This window comes from Meleagris gallopavo, chromosome 4, assembly GCF_000146605.3.
Source record: "Meleagris gallopavo isolate NT-WF06-2002-E0010 breed Aviagen turkey brand Nicholas breeding stock chromosome 4, Turkey_5.1, whole genome shotgun sequence".
NCBI classification, from domain to species: domain Eukaryota; kingdom Metazoa; phylum Chordata; class Aves; order Galliformes; family Phasianidae; genus Meleagris; species Meleagris gallopavo.
Window position 1 is genome coordinate 45,628,031 of NC_015014.2, and position 15,431 is coordinate 45,643,461.

General features: G+C 37.4%; 1 protein-coding gene across 2 annotated transcripts in view; it reads left to right on the forward strand.

The window, feature by feature from the left end:
* Positions 1–10,149, forward strand: part of LOC100544807 (tyrosine-protein kinase Tec) — a 32,363-nt gene extending 22,214 nt beyond the window's left edge. For both annotated transcript variants that reach the window (XM_019614861.2, XM_010710180.3), the window contains exons 6-18: positions 171–211; positions 450–631; positions 1,529–1,594; positions 2,619–2,673; positions 2,830–2,909; positions 3,279–3,412; positions 4,513–4,587; positions 5,344–5,515; positions 5,651–5,867; positions 6,394–6,458; positions 7,212–7,330; positions 7,675–7,832; positions 10,023–10,149. In XM_019614861.2, the coding sequence (XP_019470406.1) occupies positions 171–211; positions 450–631; positions 1,529–1,594; positions 2,619–2,673; positions 2,830–2,909; positions 3,279–3,412; positions 4,513–4,587; positions 5,344–5,515; positions 5,651–5,867; positions 6,394–6,458; positions 7,212–7,330; positions 7,675–7,832; positions 10,023–10,100 (1,442 nt within the window). In that variant the 3' untranslated portion in view covers positions 10,101–10,149. The remainder of the gene's footprint in view (positions 1–170; positions 212–449; positions 632–1,528; positions 1,595–2,618; positions 2,674–2,829; positions 2,910–3,278; positions 3,413–4,512; positions 4,588–5,343; positions 5,516–5,650; positions 5,868–6,393; positions 6,459–7,211; positions 7,331–7,674; positions 7,833–10,022) is intronic.
* Positions 10,150–15,431: the final 5,282 nt, after the last annotated feature.

Sequence of the window (15,431 nt, forward strand, 5' to 3'; positions counted from 1 at the left end):
ACAAAAATACTTTTGGACCCAAGAAGTGACTAAAAACTACCTTTTTATACAACTTTACACATTTCTATACAAAAAGTAGCCATTGACAGGGCTTGCCATGAACACTGCTTACTCTCTGAGCTAGTCTTTTTTCATAGGACACTTAATGCTTTTCTGTGCTCTGTTTCTAGGTGTAGTAACGCTGCCCTTGCCAATGCCAGAAAAAAGTATGGTAGGTATCTGTGCTGCTGTTAGAGAGGGTCCAGAAATAAACACCATGGGGGCTGCGATGCTGTGAATGTCCCATGCATGCCTGACCTGACCCCACAGCTCCCTGATGGGACAGTCCGAACCGCTCAGCCTTTGTCTTTGGGTGCTCGGCTCGTTCGCACGGCTGTAATGGCAGAGGTGGGGGTGGAGAGAAATCACAGAACGGAGGGGGGATGATGATGATTTTGTGTCGTTTTCAGCGACGGCCACCACCACCTGTTCCTCCAGCTGAGGAAAATGACAATGAAGAGGAGGAGATAGTGGTTGCGATGTATGACTTCCAGCCTACAGAACGTCATGATTTAAGGTTAGATAAAGGTGAAGAATATACAGTAATCGAGAAGAATGACATTCACTGGTGGAAGGCAAGAGACAAACATGGGTAAACATGAGTTTCCTACTTTTCGTTATGATGTTATTTAGGCTATTTTCATGTTGTAGTAGTTTATATTGATTGCGTGTTAACAAATAGCTGAAATTTGCACCAATTCTTTATTCCCACATAGAATCCAATTAAAAAAAAAAGTAATTCTCAATAGTTTGTGGAGACTGATGTAGAACTGTAAGCTTTTACAGTGATATCTCCTGTCAGACTCTATGGTTTCTGAGTTATAGTGTCACCAGGCTGCAAAACCTGGTTTGACTGGTCTGATACTCCTGGTTTCAGGCAGTGGCTCATTTGGGAGAATTGTGATTGATGTTTTCAGATCAACAGGCTCTGAGTTCCAAGCTTGAATGATCATTACCTTATTTAAAAGTGGATCTTTGAAAGAGCTGAGAGAGAGCTGCAGTGAGATGCCTTAATGACCACAATGTCTCAACTCCAGTTCTCCTGTGTTTAAATCTTTCACCTGATTTTAAAAGTGAAAGTAACCAAACTGCAATATTGATCAAGTCAGTGTTGTGAGCAGTTAAGGGTAATTGTGAGTTAATAGATACAGCAGGGCTGCGGTGGCAGTCTCCAGTGACCGACTGCAATCTCTGACCACAGAACCAGAGGGGTCACTTGTTTCTTTTCCTCTCCTCTTGCCTTTGTTGCACATTTCTGCTAATTATGTAACTCTTTAGGTGCAGCGAAGGCTGATGTGGAAATGTTGATGTGGAAAATTCATTACTGAATAATGAGTAGTACATTGGATGGCTCAGTAAAAAAATAAAAAAAAAAAAAAAAGAAGAATGACTGCTAGTATGACCTCTGGTAATAGCAGAATTAATGCTGTCTCCTGGACATGTAATTTTGCATCTTTTTGCTCAGAGTATGTATTATATATTCTTTTAGGCATGAAGGATATATTCCAAGCAACTATGTAACAGGAAAGAAGTCCAACAACCTTGATCAGTATGAGTAAGTGAACATTCTAATTAAAATGTGGTATATCATAAAATAAAAGCTATGCTTTAAGAATTACAATGCATTTTTTTATGTTTTGAAATTATATATATTGTTCTAAGGATTGAAAATAATGCTATTTACTATAGCACTTAATTATTTTAAATATGCATATATATGTTCTAATTCTCCTTGGTGATTTTTTGATGTGATGTATAAAGTAGACTCAAGACAGAGATGGTCATCAGGCAAGTAGTTTCTAGAAGATTACTATAAAAAGCAAAAAAAAATCACCAAAAAAAAACAAACCACAAAACCCTCAGAGTTTTTTGGTGGACGAAAGGAAATATTAAAGGAAATTTCTTCATTTTAAATGTACTGAATATCTGAATGTTTTTTAATATTAAAATGTTATCCCTATCCAGGATATGGCAGGAAGATAGAGGAGAAAACAGCAGAAATTGTACAAAGTAAACATAACATCAGATATTTTGGATGGAAGCTCTCATTTTCGATTAAGTATTTCACTTGGGGCATTTGAAGTCTCACTGACTCATGCAATTTATCAGCTGTGAAAGTATAGAGAGATTTTTTTTTTTTTCCAATTTAATTATGAAGTAGATATTTAAAAGCACCAGGGTAAAATTGGAGATCTAAGTCTGTTGTTCCTGAAGTTACTGAATAACAGCTGGCAGTGAGCTTGGCAGATAACCGGGCCATGTATAGGTAGCTGCTTCAGGGCCACCACGTGGCTGCTGGCCTGCTTTAGGAAATGTTTTGCTCAAAAATTAGTCAAATTTCCTGAACTTTATTGGTTTGTGTGAGATCTCTCTGGATTTATTTCAAGGCATTTTTGTGGGTAAACTATACAATGTAATAAGGACTGGGAGTTTTTTTGTACATTTACTCAGGTACAATCCTTGGCCTTTAGCATCAAAAAATTATCAAAATGGTAACTTTGCAGTACTTGGTTTTAAGCCTTTTACATAAATCAAGTGTCAGGAAGAACTTTTGGTTAAGTGCTGATGTTGTGTTGCAGGTGGTACAGCAGGAACCTGAATCGCAGCAAGGCAGAGCAACTCCTTAGAAATGAGGTGAGTACGGCAGCCTTGTGTACAAACCACAGCATTTTCTTAAACCTATTTAAGCTAACATTTCATTTTGGCATGTGTAAATCACAAAACAAGTACGAAGGACATGCAGCTTAAAGTTATTTGTGGTGTGAAACTGTCAGTGTGCTTGCATTTTAGGACAAAGAAGGTGGTTTTGTGGTGAGAGATTCAAGTCAGCCTGGCCTGTATACAGTTTCCCTTTATACAAAATTTGGAGGGTAAGTTTCTGTGTCCACCCTGCATTCTTTACCTTGCCTGAATTTGTGTGCGTGTGCACTGAAATTCTTGGCTTGAAGGGAAGGTTGGGAGAAAGCTCAGCAAAGAGGGGAGAGGAGGGCTGCTAGTTAGAAAATGTGAGTGGCATAGTATCAGCTTCTTGACTATGTGCTTTAGGCCTCCTTGGGTTTAATCTAGTGTAGATCTGACCTGCCACCAAAAGGAGGAGGCTCTGACATGCTTTTGAGTCTTTTCCTTTGTGCCAGCCTATGTGCTCACGACGGGAGCTGCGTTGAGGAACAAGCCAAATTGAGAGTTAATTCATGTGGTTAATCTTCAACAGATAACATTGTTTTACTTTCTTTTTTCAGGGAAGGTTCATCAGGAATAAGACACTACCATATAAAAGAAACAGTGACATCACCAAAGCAATACTACCTTGCAGAAAAACATCTCTTTAACTCCATTCCAGAGATAATTGAGTATCACAAACATAATGCAGCAGGTAAACTGAAATTTTCCTGTCATTATGGGCTGTTTTGATAAGGAATCTGAGGTTTCTAACAAAGGCTTTTAGGATTTTGTAGATCCTAGATACAGAAGACTACACCAAACTGCATTTCACATTTTTTCAATGTGTTTAGTCATTCAAAAGATTGTGTGTGCATATATATATATAAATATATATAAATGTGTATATAGCTTTATATATTTGTGCTTATACCCACACCCACTTGCTATTCTATTATTAGCTAAGTGTAGTGGCTAGAGACCATGGCTGAACCTCTGGTTTTCTGAGGACAGGTGGTGTTTTCTTTCCATCAGTATTTTGTTTAACACTGTATACATTGCTTTTTTGCCATTCCTATTTGCTTGTTATACAGTGACTATATCCTTTTCCCCAGCTGATGTCCAAACACAGAACAAAACAAAATTGTGGCAAAATTAATTTTTGACAGTTCTAGTGCTATTCAGTGCACTCTGATCCACAGCATAACAGAAGAACAGCTTTATTGGATCAGGAAAAAAAAAACACTCATTTTGTATTGTTTCTAATGTTGGTCTTCAGCCCAGAACAGAGAGGTAGAGATAGTACTTCTTCAAAGTACTCTATAGGTGCTAGTTTACTAGTGGGTCACCACAACTTAAAATGATAAAAAGAAAGTAGAAAACGCAAGTGGATAACAGTATTTTTTCAGGAAATAAGTGTGAAACCGGAGGGGTTTGTACATGCAAAACAGAAATGACCAAAAGTAACATTGTGAATGTGTGTTTTGGACAGTCTTTCTGATCTGGTTTAGGAAAGAGATGGTCTCTGCTCAGTCTTTGCCGGTGTTGGCGTAATTGTAAAGCACAAATACTTGTATTTATGTCTCTCTCTTAACAGTAAAGCAGATGCAGCAAGTTAGATTCATTGAGTGCTCTTGTGTGCTCTTGTAGCCACTTTGAATAGTCAAAGCAACGAGTTAGCAGAGAATGTGGTCAAAGCTGTGTATGAGCTTATTGCTAGTCAGTGTTGTAGTCTGCAATGAACAAATGGTTTATTTGCTACTTGGCACTATTTCAGAAATAAACAGTCTCTCTTGAATTACCTTTGATCATCAGGTCTTGTTACCAGGCTGCGTTACCCTGTGACCCCAGAGAAGACAACAGCACCAACAACTGCAGGATTCAGCTATGGTAACTGTGTTATACTGATCTTACACACCTTTTCTTCTGATTTCATATGTATAAGCGGCCACAGTATTTCCTAAAAATTATGAAAGTTTTATACTATCATTGCCTATTCTAACTAACTAGTGGGTTTAAGTTGTACCTTTGACAGCACTGCACAGAGAATTGCCATGGAAAGGCCACCAGAGCCAGTAGCATGTGTGGGGTGCCAGGGGGCACTGTGTGGGGAAACAGAGCCTGTTGCTGGTACTTCAGAGAATTCAGTATCTTCCTCCATGTTTTTGTGGACACCCTGTGTTCTGCCTTATTAAAGAGCTGTGCCTTTGCCTGCTTAATAAGCCTTCAGACTTCATACTCAAACTTGTTCCTTTGATGTTTACGGAGGTGGATTTGTTAATTTGTTTTTTAATGTTTTGAGCGGTCTATTTTTAACCACGGCAGACCAAGTGACGTGATCAGCTTTTATGCGTTGGCAGAGCTTCGTATGATGGTAGTGTGTTGAATCACGTCTAATAATATCCATATTTATTTATTGGCTTTGGGAAATTTTGATTTTCGCTTTCTGTATTTGTCAACAGCTGGCTAAAATCTGTGTCTAGATGAAAAAATATATATTGGTGATATGGACATACTACATTTTTGCGTTAATTCTAAAAAGTTTTCTCCCTAATTTTCTAGGAAGAGTTTCTCTTCCTCTTCTCTACCAGTTCAGCACGTATCCTAAAATAACAGTCAGTGATTCTTGCTTGTCTTGATTTACAGAGAAATGGGAAATTAATCCATCAGAGCTGACTTTCATGAGAGAGCTGGGGAGTGGCCTATTTGGAGTAGTGCGCCTTGGGAAATGGAGAGCGCAGTACAAAGTGGCCATCAAAGCAATTCGGGAAGGCGCGATGTATGAAGAGGATTTTATTGAAGAAGCCAAAGTAATGATGTGAGTTGCTACACGATGCTTGGGACCTTTATTTTTGGTCTCTGATGGCATATACTATTATATCGCTTCAGGCAGGTGTATTTTGGCAGTACTGGGAGGTGGAAAGCAATAACTACATGATGCCAATCTTTTCAGGAAACTAACACATCCTAAGTTAGTTCAGCTGTATGGTGTGTGCACACAACAGAGACCCATCTACATTGTGACCGAGTTCATGGAGCATGGCTGCCTTCTGAATTACCTAAGACAAAAACGTGGGGTTTTGAGTAAAGATGTCCTGCTCACTATGTGCCAAGACGTCTGTGAGGGAATGGAATACCTGGAGAGGAACAGCTTTATCCACAGAGACCTGGTAACATCCCATCATGCAATATACTTCCTTAAAATTGCTGTTTTTGACTGTATCTATCCATTTTTGAATCAGCATGTTTGTAAATATCAGCTTTTATTCTCACAGAAGACTACAAGTAATTTGACTCTTTAGGTTCTTAGCAAATATGTAAAGCTGCAGTGTACAGAAAAAGATGACGTGTCTCTCTCTTGAGAAAATAGAATGAAGTCTCTCAAATGCTTATAGAAAGTTGATAGCTATTTGTGCTGAAATAACTGTGTATATTGGTGCTATTTCTACCACTCCAAAATGCCTTGAGATCATAATTTTTCCTGGCGACTTTTTACAAAATGGTTTAGTTGTCAAAACAACGCTATCAGGAGCCAAATACATGCACAGCTTTTCTTCTGGGCCATAGTAGGAATATGCCACTGTGCTTGGTGAATCAGTGAACTTGCTAACTGATGAGGGTGAAGACTCATCAGTCTGTAGCAATTTGTCCAAGAGACTGAAAGTTTTAATCTAAATCTAATGATTCTCTTTGCAGGCTGCCAGGAACTGCTTGGTGAATGATTTGGGGGTGGTTAAAGTATCTGATTTTGGGATGACAAGGTATGGCTGAGTGTGTGCAAACGTAATTGTAGTGATATTGAAAAATTTACTTAGCCCTTTTTCTTTTCTGTAAGAGAATACACACCAAACAAGATTACAGGTAATAATGATCTTTTTTGACCTCTCTAAGGAACATTCTTATACTTATTTTTCCAGTGCCTTTAAAGATTATTTGCTCTGTAGTGATGTGACTTGTTCCTTCTAAATTATGGAAAAACAAAACTGTGTACTTTATTCTTTAGAGAATTAAGTGTCTCTGCTTCTTATGTTGAGAATCACAGAATCGCAGGGATTGGCTCTAAACAGACTCCGTGGTCTGACTGGTCTTTTATTAGCATTTTTCTGTTTAAAAACAAAGCACAAACCTCAGAAAAGCAACACAATAGTTGTTGAACCGTGACTGCTTGACTTTTGCCACTTTTCTGTGCTACTGCTCTTGCATGTCCCCGTGTCTAAGTTCAGACTGATGAGTGAGAAACAGAGCAAGAAATGAAATATTTTGCATTGTTTTTCTTGTAATATGAGCATTTGACTTGCAAGTGGCCTAGGCTTGAGAAGACTCCAAGTTAATAGAGAAAGAAACAGTGTCTTGACTGAGAGTCAAGGTCTGATGAAGCTCATTTTCTCATGTAATACTAAATCATGGCCTTTAGGTGGCGATACGAGCTGCAAATTCTCAGTTCCAGATCTAAATAACAATTTGTAGGCTTGGAGGCCAGCTGTTGGAGGCCAGACGTGATGTTTTCTTTTTAGGTATGTCCTTGATGATCAGTACACAAGTTCCTCGGGGGCTAAATTTCCTGTGAAGTGGTGCCCACCAGAAGTTTTCAATTACAGTCGATTCAGCAGCAAGTCAGATGTCTGGTCATTCGGTAAGGTGTTTATCACTGAAACAAAGCACTATTTTTCCATTTTGTCAATTGTGGTTGAATCCTAGTTACCAAGTAGTATTCACACATCTAAGAAGGAGCTCACAGAAATCATTTGCTGTGGTTTTGTGCTTGCATGAAGCTCCACAGAGGTCGTTAGAGCTGTTGTGTATTAAAATGCATGCTACTAGAATAAAGTTTATTCGGTGATGACGTGTAAGTGCTTGTTCTGTAATATAGATTTCAAACCATTTTTCGTTTAGTAAGCCTGAGTCCAGAGCTCAAAATAAACATTTATTTTAAGAAATTATTTGCTTATTTTCTTAATGTTTATTTAAATTTTTTAGGTGTTTTAATGTGGGAAGTGTTTACAGAAGGAAAAATGCCCTTCGAAAAAAGTTCCAACTATGATGTGGTAACTATGGTTAGCCAAGGACATCGCTTGTACCGCCCCAAGCTGGCCTGCAAGCAAGTATATGAAGTCATGATGATGTGCTGGCAGGAGGTAGGCACATTTTTATTTTTGCCTTTGAGTTGAGAAAAAGGTCAATCCAGCAACAACAATCAATCTGTATTGCAGCATTCTTCCTGTAACCAGGGCATCAAGGCCTGAAATCCTAGAAGATTTCTTTCTTAATGAATGGTGCTCATACGAGGACAATAGCTGCTGGCTGCTAGAACAGAAAAGAGCAGAGTGTCTTTTCTGTACAGGTGGTGTGAAAGGGGCATAATGAGGAATTCAAGGATAAGAAGGTTCTCCTTTATCTACTGCAGATAGTGCATAAAAAATAGGGTGCAGTAGGTGAGATGTAGACCACAGCTGAATGTTCGTAGACAACTTGTAAATTTGCTGCAACAAGAGTCAACTGAGTCAAGTAGAGGGAATCGTTCTGTACAGGGATCAATGTGAGAACGGCTTTAGTTCAGTGACAAATATATACCTTAGGCGAGAAGAAGGGAGGGGGGAAGTGGGGCAGGGCAGTCAAATACAGTTCTGATACAACTGAGATTAACTGAACACATGCTTTGCACACAGAATGTGTGTGTGAAAATAAAAAGGTACAAATCTGTTTCCGTGTGATCTAATAGTTGACAGTCTTGGAGCTATATGTCTCTCTCAGGTTTCCAAGTGTACAGCTGTAATGATAAAAGCCATTGAAGAAATTTCTGTGAAATAAATGAACTGTAAGTTTAGTAATAAAATGAAATAATCACTAAGTCTTAATTGATCATGATTATTTCTGTGTACAAGCACTACTTGCAAAACTCTATTAGTCAAGATAATCCAGAATTAAGGACTTGTTTTGATATTGCCTCACTTTGTTAATTATCATGGAAACATGGTATTAAAGCAGAAGCCATATGAAAAGGTTAGTTGTATTTCATTAGTTGCTTCCAGTTTTCAGAGAGCAATCGAGGATCTAGGGATGGAAAGAGCTAAATGATTGATTTCTAGTTTGTCTTTTCTGCATTGGCTGCTGAGGAAGGTCTGCTCTTTTCCTGTGAGAAAGATGACATACTGACTGATGGTTGTCTTGATTGAAAAGGCCCTGGAACAAGTAGTTAGTCACCAAGTTGACTGGTGAATATCTAAAGCTTACAAAGCAGTTGGTTTATGAAACGAAAAACAGATTAAAAACTATAGTGCCTTGGAGGGCTGCAAAATAACAAACATGTCTGTGGTCCCAAAAGGCTTTTCACAGGAGCCAGGAAATTATAGATCATTAAGTTTTGTTTGTATTTGGTAACCAGCTTGAAATGTCCATTAAAATGGACTAATAAATCACCTGTAAGATAACTAAGTTATTTGTTAACACTCCTTCAATTTAGATGTATTTTGAGAATTCATATGAACATCAATTAATTGATTAAAAATGTATTGATTTCATGAGGGGTTATTAACATTAAAATCTAAGCAAACATTGTGTGAGAGAAGGAATCTTTGCAAATCACAAATGAGGCACAAATAATGACAACATGCAGTCAGTCTGTGAAAAAATATGATTAACTCTAGGTACCTTGCTTGATCAATTTATTAATTATTTGAGAAGTGTGTGAGGCTTCAAAATTCAGCAGGTGATACAAATTTATTTAGGTTGATAAGTGGAGGAAAGGTGCAAGTTACACTCGCATTCGAAAGATGTTACATTAACTCTGTCATTAAGGTCAGTAAAGGAACTGTCTCTGTATTGTTTTGGTTAAACAAAACAAAGAAGATATTACAACACACAGGGAATTATATGGACAAAAGAATAAATGAAGAATAATATTGCATAAGTCTCCATTGCAATCTCATTGCATTATATGAAAAATAATATGGAAGTAAAAGATTTTGGAGAATAATGCTCAGAATGCTTAGGAGCATGAACGAGTTGCATAAAGGAAGACTGGAAGAATATATTGGAGGTGGGTTTGGAGAGAGAAATGAATAAGTGTGGCACTATGCAAAATAATGAATTGCAGGAAGGGTGTAGTCCAGCAATACATACTATAGTTTTTCATAGCACGGAAGTAAAAGTGACACTTATGAAACTGCAATGCATTCAAAACCTACACGAGGAAATATTTTTTTTCCACATCACGTTTAATGAAGTGGTGAAGTCATTGCTGGAGAATGATACTAAGACCAAGAATTTACCAAACCAACAAAGCTTTGTTAATTTCTCATCATAGCTGTACATACTTTTGTTTTTAGAAACCGGAGGGACGCCCAACTTTTGAAGACTTGCTCCATATAATCATTGACATTGCAGAGGGTGAAGATGCTTTCTGAGAAACGGCAATATCAGCACAAGTACAGAAAATAAACCACTTTCCAGAGATGTCTTCACTGTTTGTTTTCAAAGGCTTGGTCCTGGATGCTGCTACATGCTGCACAAACAGTGTGGGGAGCCCATAATGTTTAATTCAATACAAGGACAGTTTCACATGATTTTGGAAAATAAGCACGGTATCTTCAGCAATAATAACAGTCTCTGTATTTTCTCTGAAAATTCAGCATTGCGTAGCCAGAAAATAGTGCTCTTTGTGAAGGAAGAAAGTAAAAATGACCCAAGTCTGGGAGCTTAATTTGCATTTATTGATTTGGATTCGTGTACATATGGTCCGTGTTTCTGAATTGCTCTTTATACAGGTAGCAGTAGTAGTGATGTGCATGCTTAAAAAATGAAGGTATCTATTTACTGACATACAGATGTTTCTAGGGATTCTCCAGAAACACTATTCTTCTCAGCTGATGGATGTTTCATGACATACCAGGAACACAAATTTGCCTCTTTCATTTGCACATATAAGTTGTTAACAGCAAACTCTTCAGTTTGGTGTAACACTCAAAAGTGTTGCTTCAGGACTGAGCCATGATGTGCTTTGAGCTATACTAGGCTGTTTGGTCAACCAAAGACCTTCCAATGTTAGTCATGACATTATTCATGACAAATCAGTCCAAGATTTAGCTGGCTGTCAACATTCCATAGTACCTTGTTTTAGATAAATTGTAAAATAATTTATATGCTGTAGGTATTGTAAATATATAAATTTCATGCATTTATTTATATAAACTGTTTTCCCCTTGACATTTTCAAACTCAAGCTTGTCCTACCTTGACTTACATACAACTCTCAATGTATGGGGTTGTAAATGAGAGAAAATGCACTCAAATATAGTTAAGGAGGACTTATTTTTCTGTCTGTCATCTGTGTGTACGTTGATTTAATCTTTCTATTCTTAACAACATTGTACTACATGTGTATATAAATAAATTGAATGTTAACTATTATTTGGAACAACGTGTAAAGAGTTGCCACTAATTTACTGTCAAGACAGTGCATCGTAAGCCAAACTCATTGTTCATGTAAATATGGCATTGTGATTTTCCATGTATATACATGCCTGTGTGTACACATGCTTCCTATTAAATGCATATATTTTTAATATGAATATATATTTAATTGGATTTAACTGTGTTTAGTGCAGAAATGATTGAACTCTTTAATACTTGCATACTCTTTCCCCTCTGCTGAAGGCTGACATCTCCTCAGCCTTGCTGAAGTCTGTTTCAATTCACCTAACTTTGGACCAAAGCATCTGAAGAGTATTTGCACTTCAATTTTTCTGTACCAACCTTTGGATTAATTCCATTACACGTATGCTTTATTTTTTCTTTTATCATTACCTATGTCCTTGTCCTGTGTGTAACACAGAATAGATTGCCAGTTTGCTTCTCAAAAAACTAGTTTCCGTGCAAGGAAGAACATAGCAAAGTTATTTTGAATGAAGTTATTGAAGGTAAATATAGTTACCTTAACACGTTTCATCATTTCTGTCTTGGAGGGGCTTAGTTTCCTCTCACTGCTTTGTGTAAGCCTTTGTATTTTGAATGAGGAGGAAGTATCTTGTATGAAGAAATGCTTTCTTTTCCTTGTGATATTGCATCAGAAACTTACAGGGTGTCAGAAAGGATTGAAATTATTATTATTATTATTTTTTTAAATGACCAAGTCTCACAGCTATGGGAATGAGTTTGCCAAAGTGTTGAGTCCAAACCACTACCAATTTAATACCAGCAGCAAATATTGTTGAACGGAAAATTCTTGCATTTTCTACCTGGAGCAGAAAAAGTAACGTGGGTGACCTAAGGTAAGCCAGGCTCTTCCTTCTTCTAGCTGCTCCTTTGAATTCCAGTTTCTTGATGGAGAAGGTATAGCATTGCCAACACCCCTGACACTGTAAATAGTTTTACAGGAATAAGCAGTATTTCACTTAAAATATATATAAAGCATTGGATTATCAGGAGAGTAATAATTTCTAGTAAACCTTACGGATGTTTCTTTATTGTACAACAATTATATGTTGATCTGTATGATAAAGATTACCCTCACTGTGCTTGTATTTGGCAGATTTCCTCAATGGAGATGTGCGCTTTAGATGACTCTTGAAACTTCACCTGCCTCTTTATGCTGCCCAAGTATAATTTTTACATACCTCCCATTGGATTTGATGCTTATGACCTATCAGGAACTGTGAGGCCACCTCATTTTTAGATGAATGCTATTTTTCAGTTGCATATAGTCTCAGATGATTTAATTTTGGGATGAATCAGAACAGCTTTTGAGGCAGCTCTCTTGGCAACCTTCTCATGTGATCAAAGGCAGGTTAAAATACCACATCATCATTTCTTCTGAGTGAGCTCAGTCACTCCTTAATCAACTTCATGCTTTCTCCTCCTTTTTATTAAAACTTCCCCCCCGCCCCCAAATATCAGGATCAAAAATTTATCAGAATGGGAACCAAATTCTGTGGCATACAGCTGCTGGATGTTTTTACCATTTTCAGCAGTAGTTAGCCCTACTGATTATAGTTCAATAAATATATATATATATATATATATATTTTCTGTAAAGTGTATGTTTGTATTTTAGAAAGCAGAAAGTACTTTTTTTCTATGATTTCTACCTTTAAAAACAAAAACAAAAAAAAAAACAACAACAAACACTTAACGAGCATGAGATTAATATCTAGTAGGTTGTTTTTAAGGAAAGTAGGCGGGGACAGGCTGTATTGGTGTTTACCTTGCTGCACAGCAGAGCTAAGAGCACTGCTGGGGTATTCACAGGCACAGCTGATGAAGGAAGGCTTGCGTTTTCATGTGAATATAAGCTATGAGAACCAGATATGATTCTTTCAACCTGTAAGTAAACTGGCCTGGCCTACATATTTTTCTCTTGAAGTATTGTTTTGTGCAGCAGTTGTGTTGTACATAGCAAATGAGCTACTTAATTATTGCCATAACAATACCCAACAGTTTTCTCTTGTGCAGCTTGGTTGCAGATTGAGTGATCTGTATTTGGACTCCTTTTCTTGACTTTCAAAACTACTACATAAACGTGAATCCATTACATGATGGATTCAGCAAAGCATCTGTCTATTCTGATGGAAATGCATGGAAATGTGGAGATATTCCCATATGCTGTCCTTAGTGGCACATAGAAATTAGATACGAATAAAAAGTTTGGTATAACTTGAGCCTGCTTTCCTCAGGTGCAGAATTTATACACAGAAAAATAGAGAAAGCCTCAGTTTGTACATTTGAAAAGCTGGAAGCTTGTCTTTTGAAGTATTTTTAGAGGCAGACTACTGGTATTTTCTACTAGATTAGATATCAGACGTAGTTGATTAGGAGGCATGTTGAGTGTTACGGTAAAGACTTGGTTTTGCTGAGTGAAGCTGAATTTGAGTTTTTCCTCAGAATAGTGTATAGAGTAAACATATCCCTACTGCAAGTGCAAGAACTGTGCAGAACATACTATAAAAATACATGTCCTAGAAATGGACTACGGCACTTTCAAAAACAGCAGTGCTTTGAGACGCAGTGAATCAGAAAAGTGATCAAAGTGAATCAGATCAAGAGACTTAAGAAATAATAAAATGCTGATTGTAAGAACTCATCTGTAACCTGTTGCTTTTGTCTAATCCTTTGATACTGTTTCCCAAAGTCTACAAAATTGAGTGAGGTATAACTGAAGACAAGGGGAAGACTGCACGTGTTTGTGGCCAATTCACACACTGTCACACAATTTTATCAATCCAACACATTCTGCTTGATGTTCTAGGACTTTTTTAGGAAAACTATTGGCAGCAATGGACCATTCAAAGGACTTGCATCTTTTCACTGTGTCTTTTCTGTTTTGTTTTGGTTTGGTTTTTTTTGCGTTTTTTTCTGCTTGTATTTGTCAAGTGAGCTTCAACATCTCATTCCTAGGATTTCTGCTTCTCCCACAGGACTCACTTGCCACTATATCTTCTCTCTGCTCAAAACTAGGCGCCCTAAAAAAAAATTGATTTGGGGCATCATAGTTCTATAAGATATCATAGTTTGTGCTGGTGGTGGGTTTCATACTTGTTAATCTGTCATCAGGAAAATGCGACTTTTTAAAAACCTATTTCTAGGAAGAAAAAGATACTAGCAATGAGATGGGCTACATTTTTTGTTCCTATGTTAAATTATTTGTAGAATTGGCTGATATCTGAGATTGCAAACATTTGTTGGAAATTAGAAATAGAAAATTCTCCACACAGCTAAAGAAGGAAGTATTGGTAAATCCTGGATTCAGCAGCCTAAATTCTCATCTTGTTTGAGTTGAACCTACATTTTAAGTTCTCCACCCAACAGATTTGTTAGAGATCCTTACTTGCTAAGGATCAAAGCCAAATGTATTTTTGTAGCTTAAATTTTGACAGAGCTCAAGGGAATGTGGGCTGAAAGATCTAGTGGTGCTGTGGGTGCTGGAGAATTTTCTTCTTTCTGAAGTACTGTTTTCACTGATACTACCACTGCTTAATTTTTAAATAATGAACTCTTCAGAGGATTAAGGGCTACTAATATGTATGCAACTAAACATCTTTGAATCCAGTGTTTTGTTTAAGAAAAGGTCCCTAATTCAAAACAGGGAAATCAGAATTATTCCATCGATTCCTGTGATATGATTTAGGGTGATATGATTTAGCAGAAAAGAATTTCAAGACGAAATGCTGAAAATCCATTTTCAATTTCTTATTTGCAATTTTTTTTTTTGTATTTAAATATGGAGAGACCTCTATTTAATTTTAACTTTTTTTTTATTTTGATTTAAAGCTTTTGAGTAGAAGAAGGTAAAGACAAAGGAAGAGCCTCAGTCGTTGGGAGGGTGTGTGCAGCCATAAAAGCCTTGGGCAGGAAGTGCAGGTTTCCTGTAGCTGTGCAGTGAGCATCACAGGGGCATCTGGAGGCGGTCTTACATGTAGAGATCTGCTTATGTTGCTAGCAAAGATACGAACGTAGGCCACATTAATCAAATTGTTCAGTGTGGCAAAGCTGTCACCATTTGCAGTGTTGGCCAAATATGTCAAAAAAGGAGGTTGGTGTAGGACAGGATTTTCTGGGCTACAGCCGTGGTCTAACCTATGCGTTGACTTCCAGCTGTGGCTATATGTTGTCGTCTTACTAGAACATCAATTTCATGTTACACTGAAACTTTGTAGTGTTTCTAGTTATTTCTAATAAGCTCCTATGAGGACAACAAATCTAATGAGATATGATGTATTTAATCAGACTACATGGGATTTCATC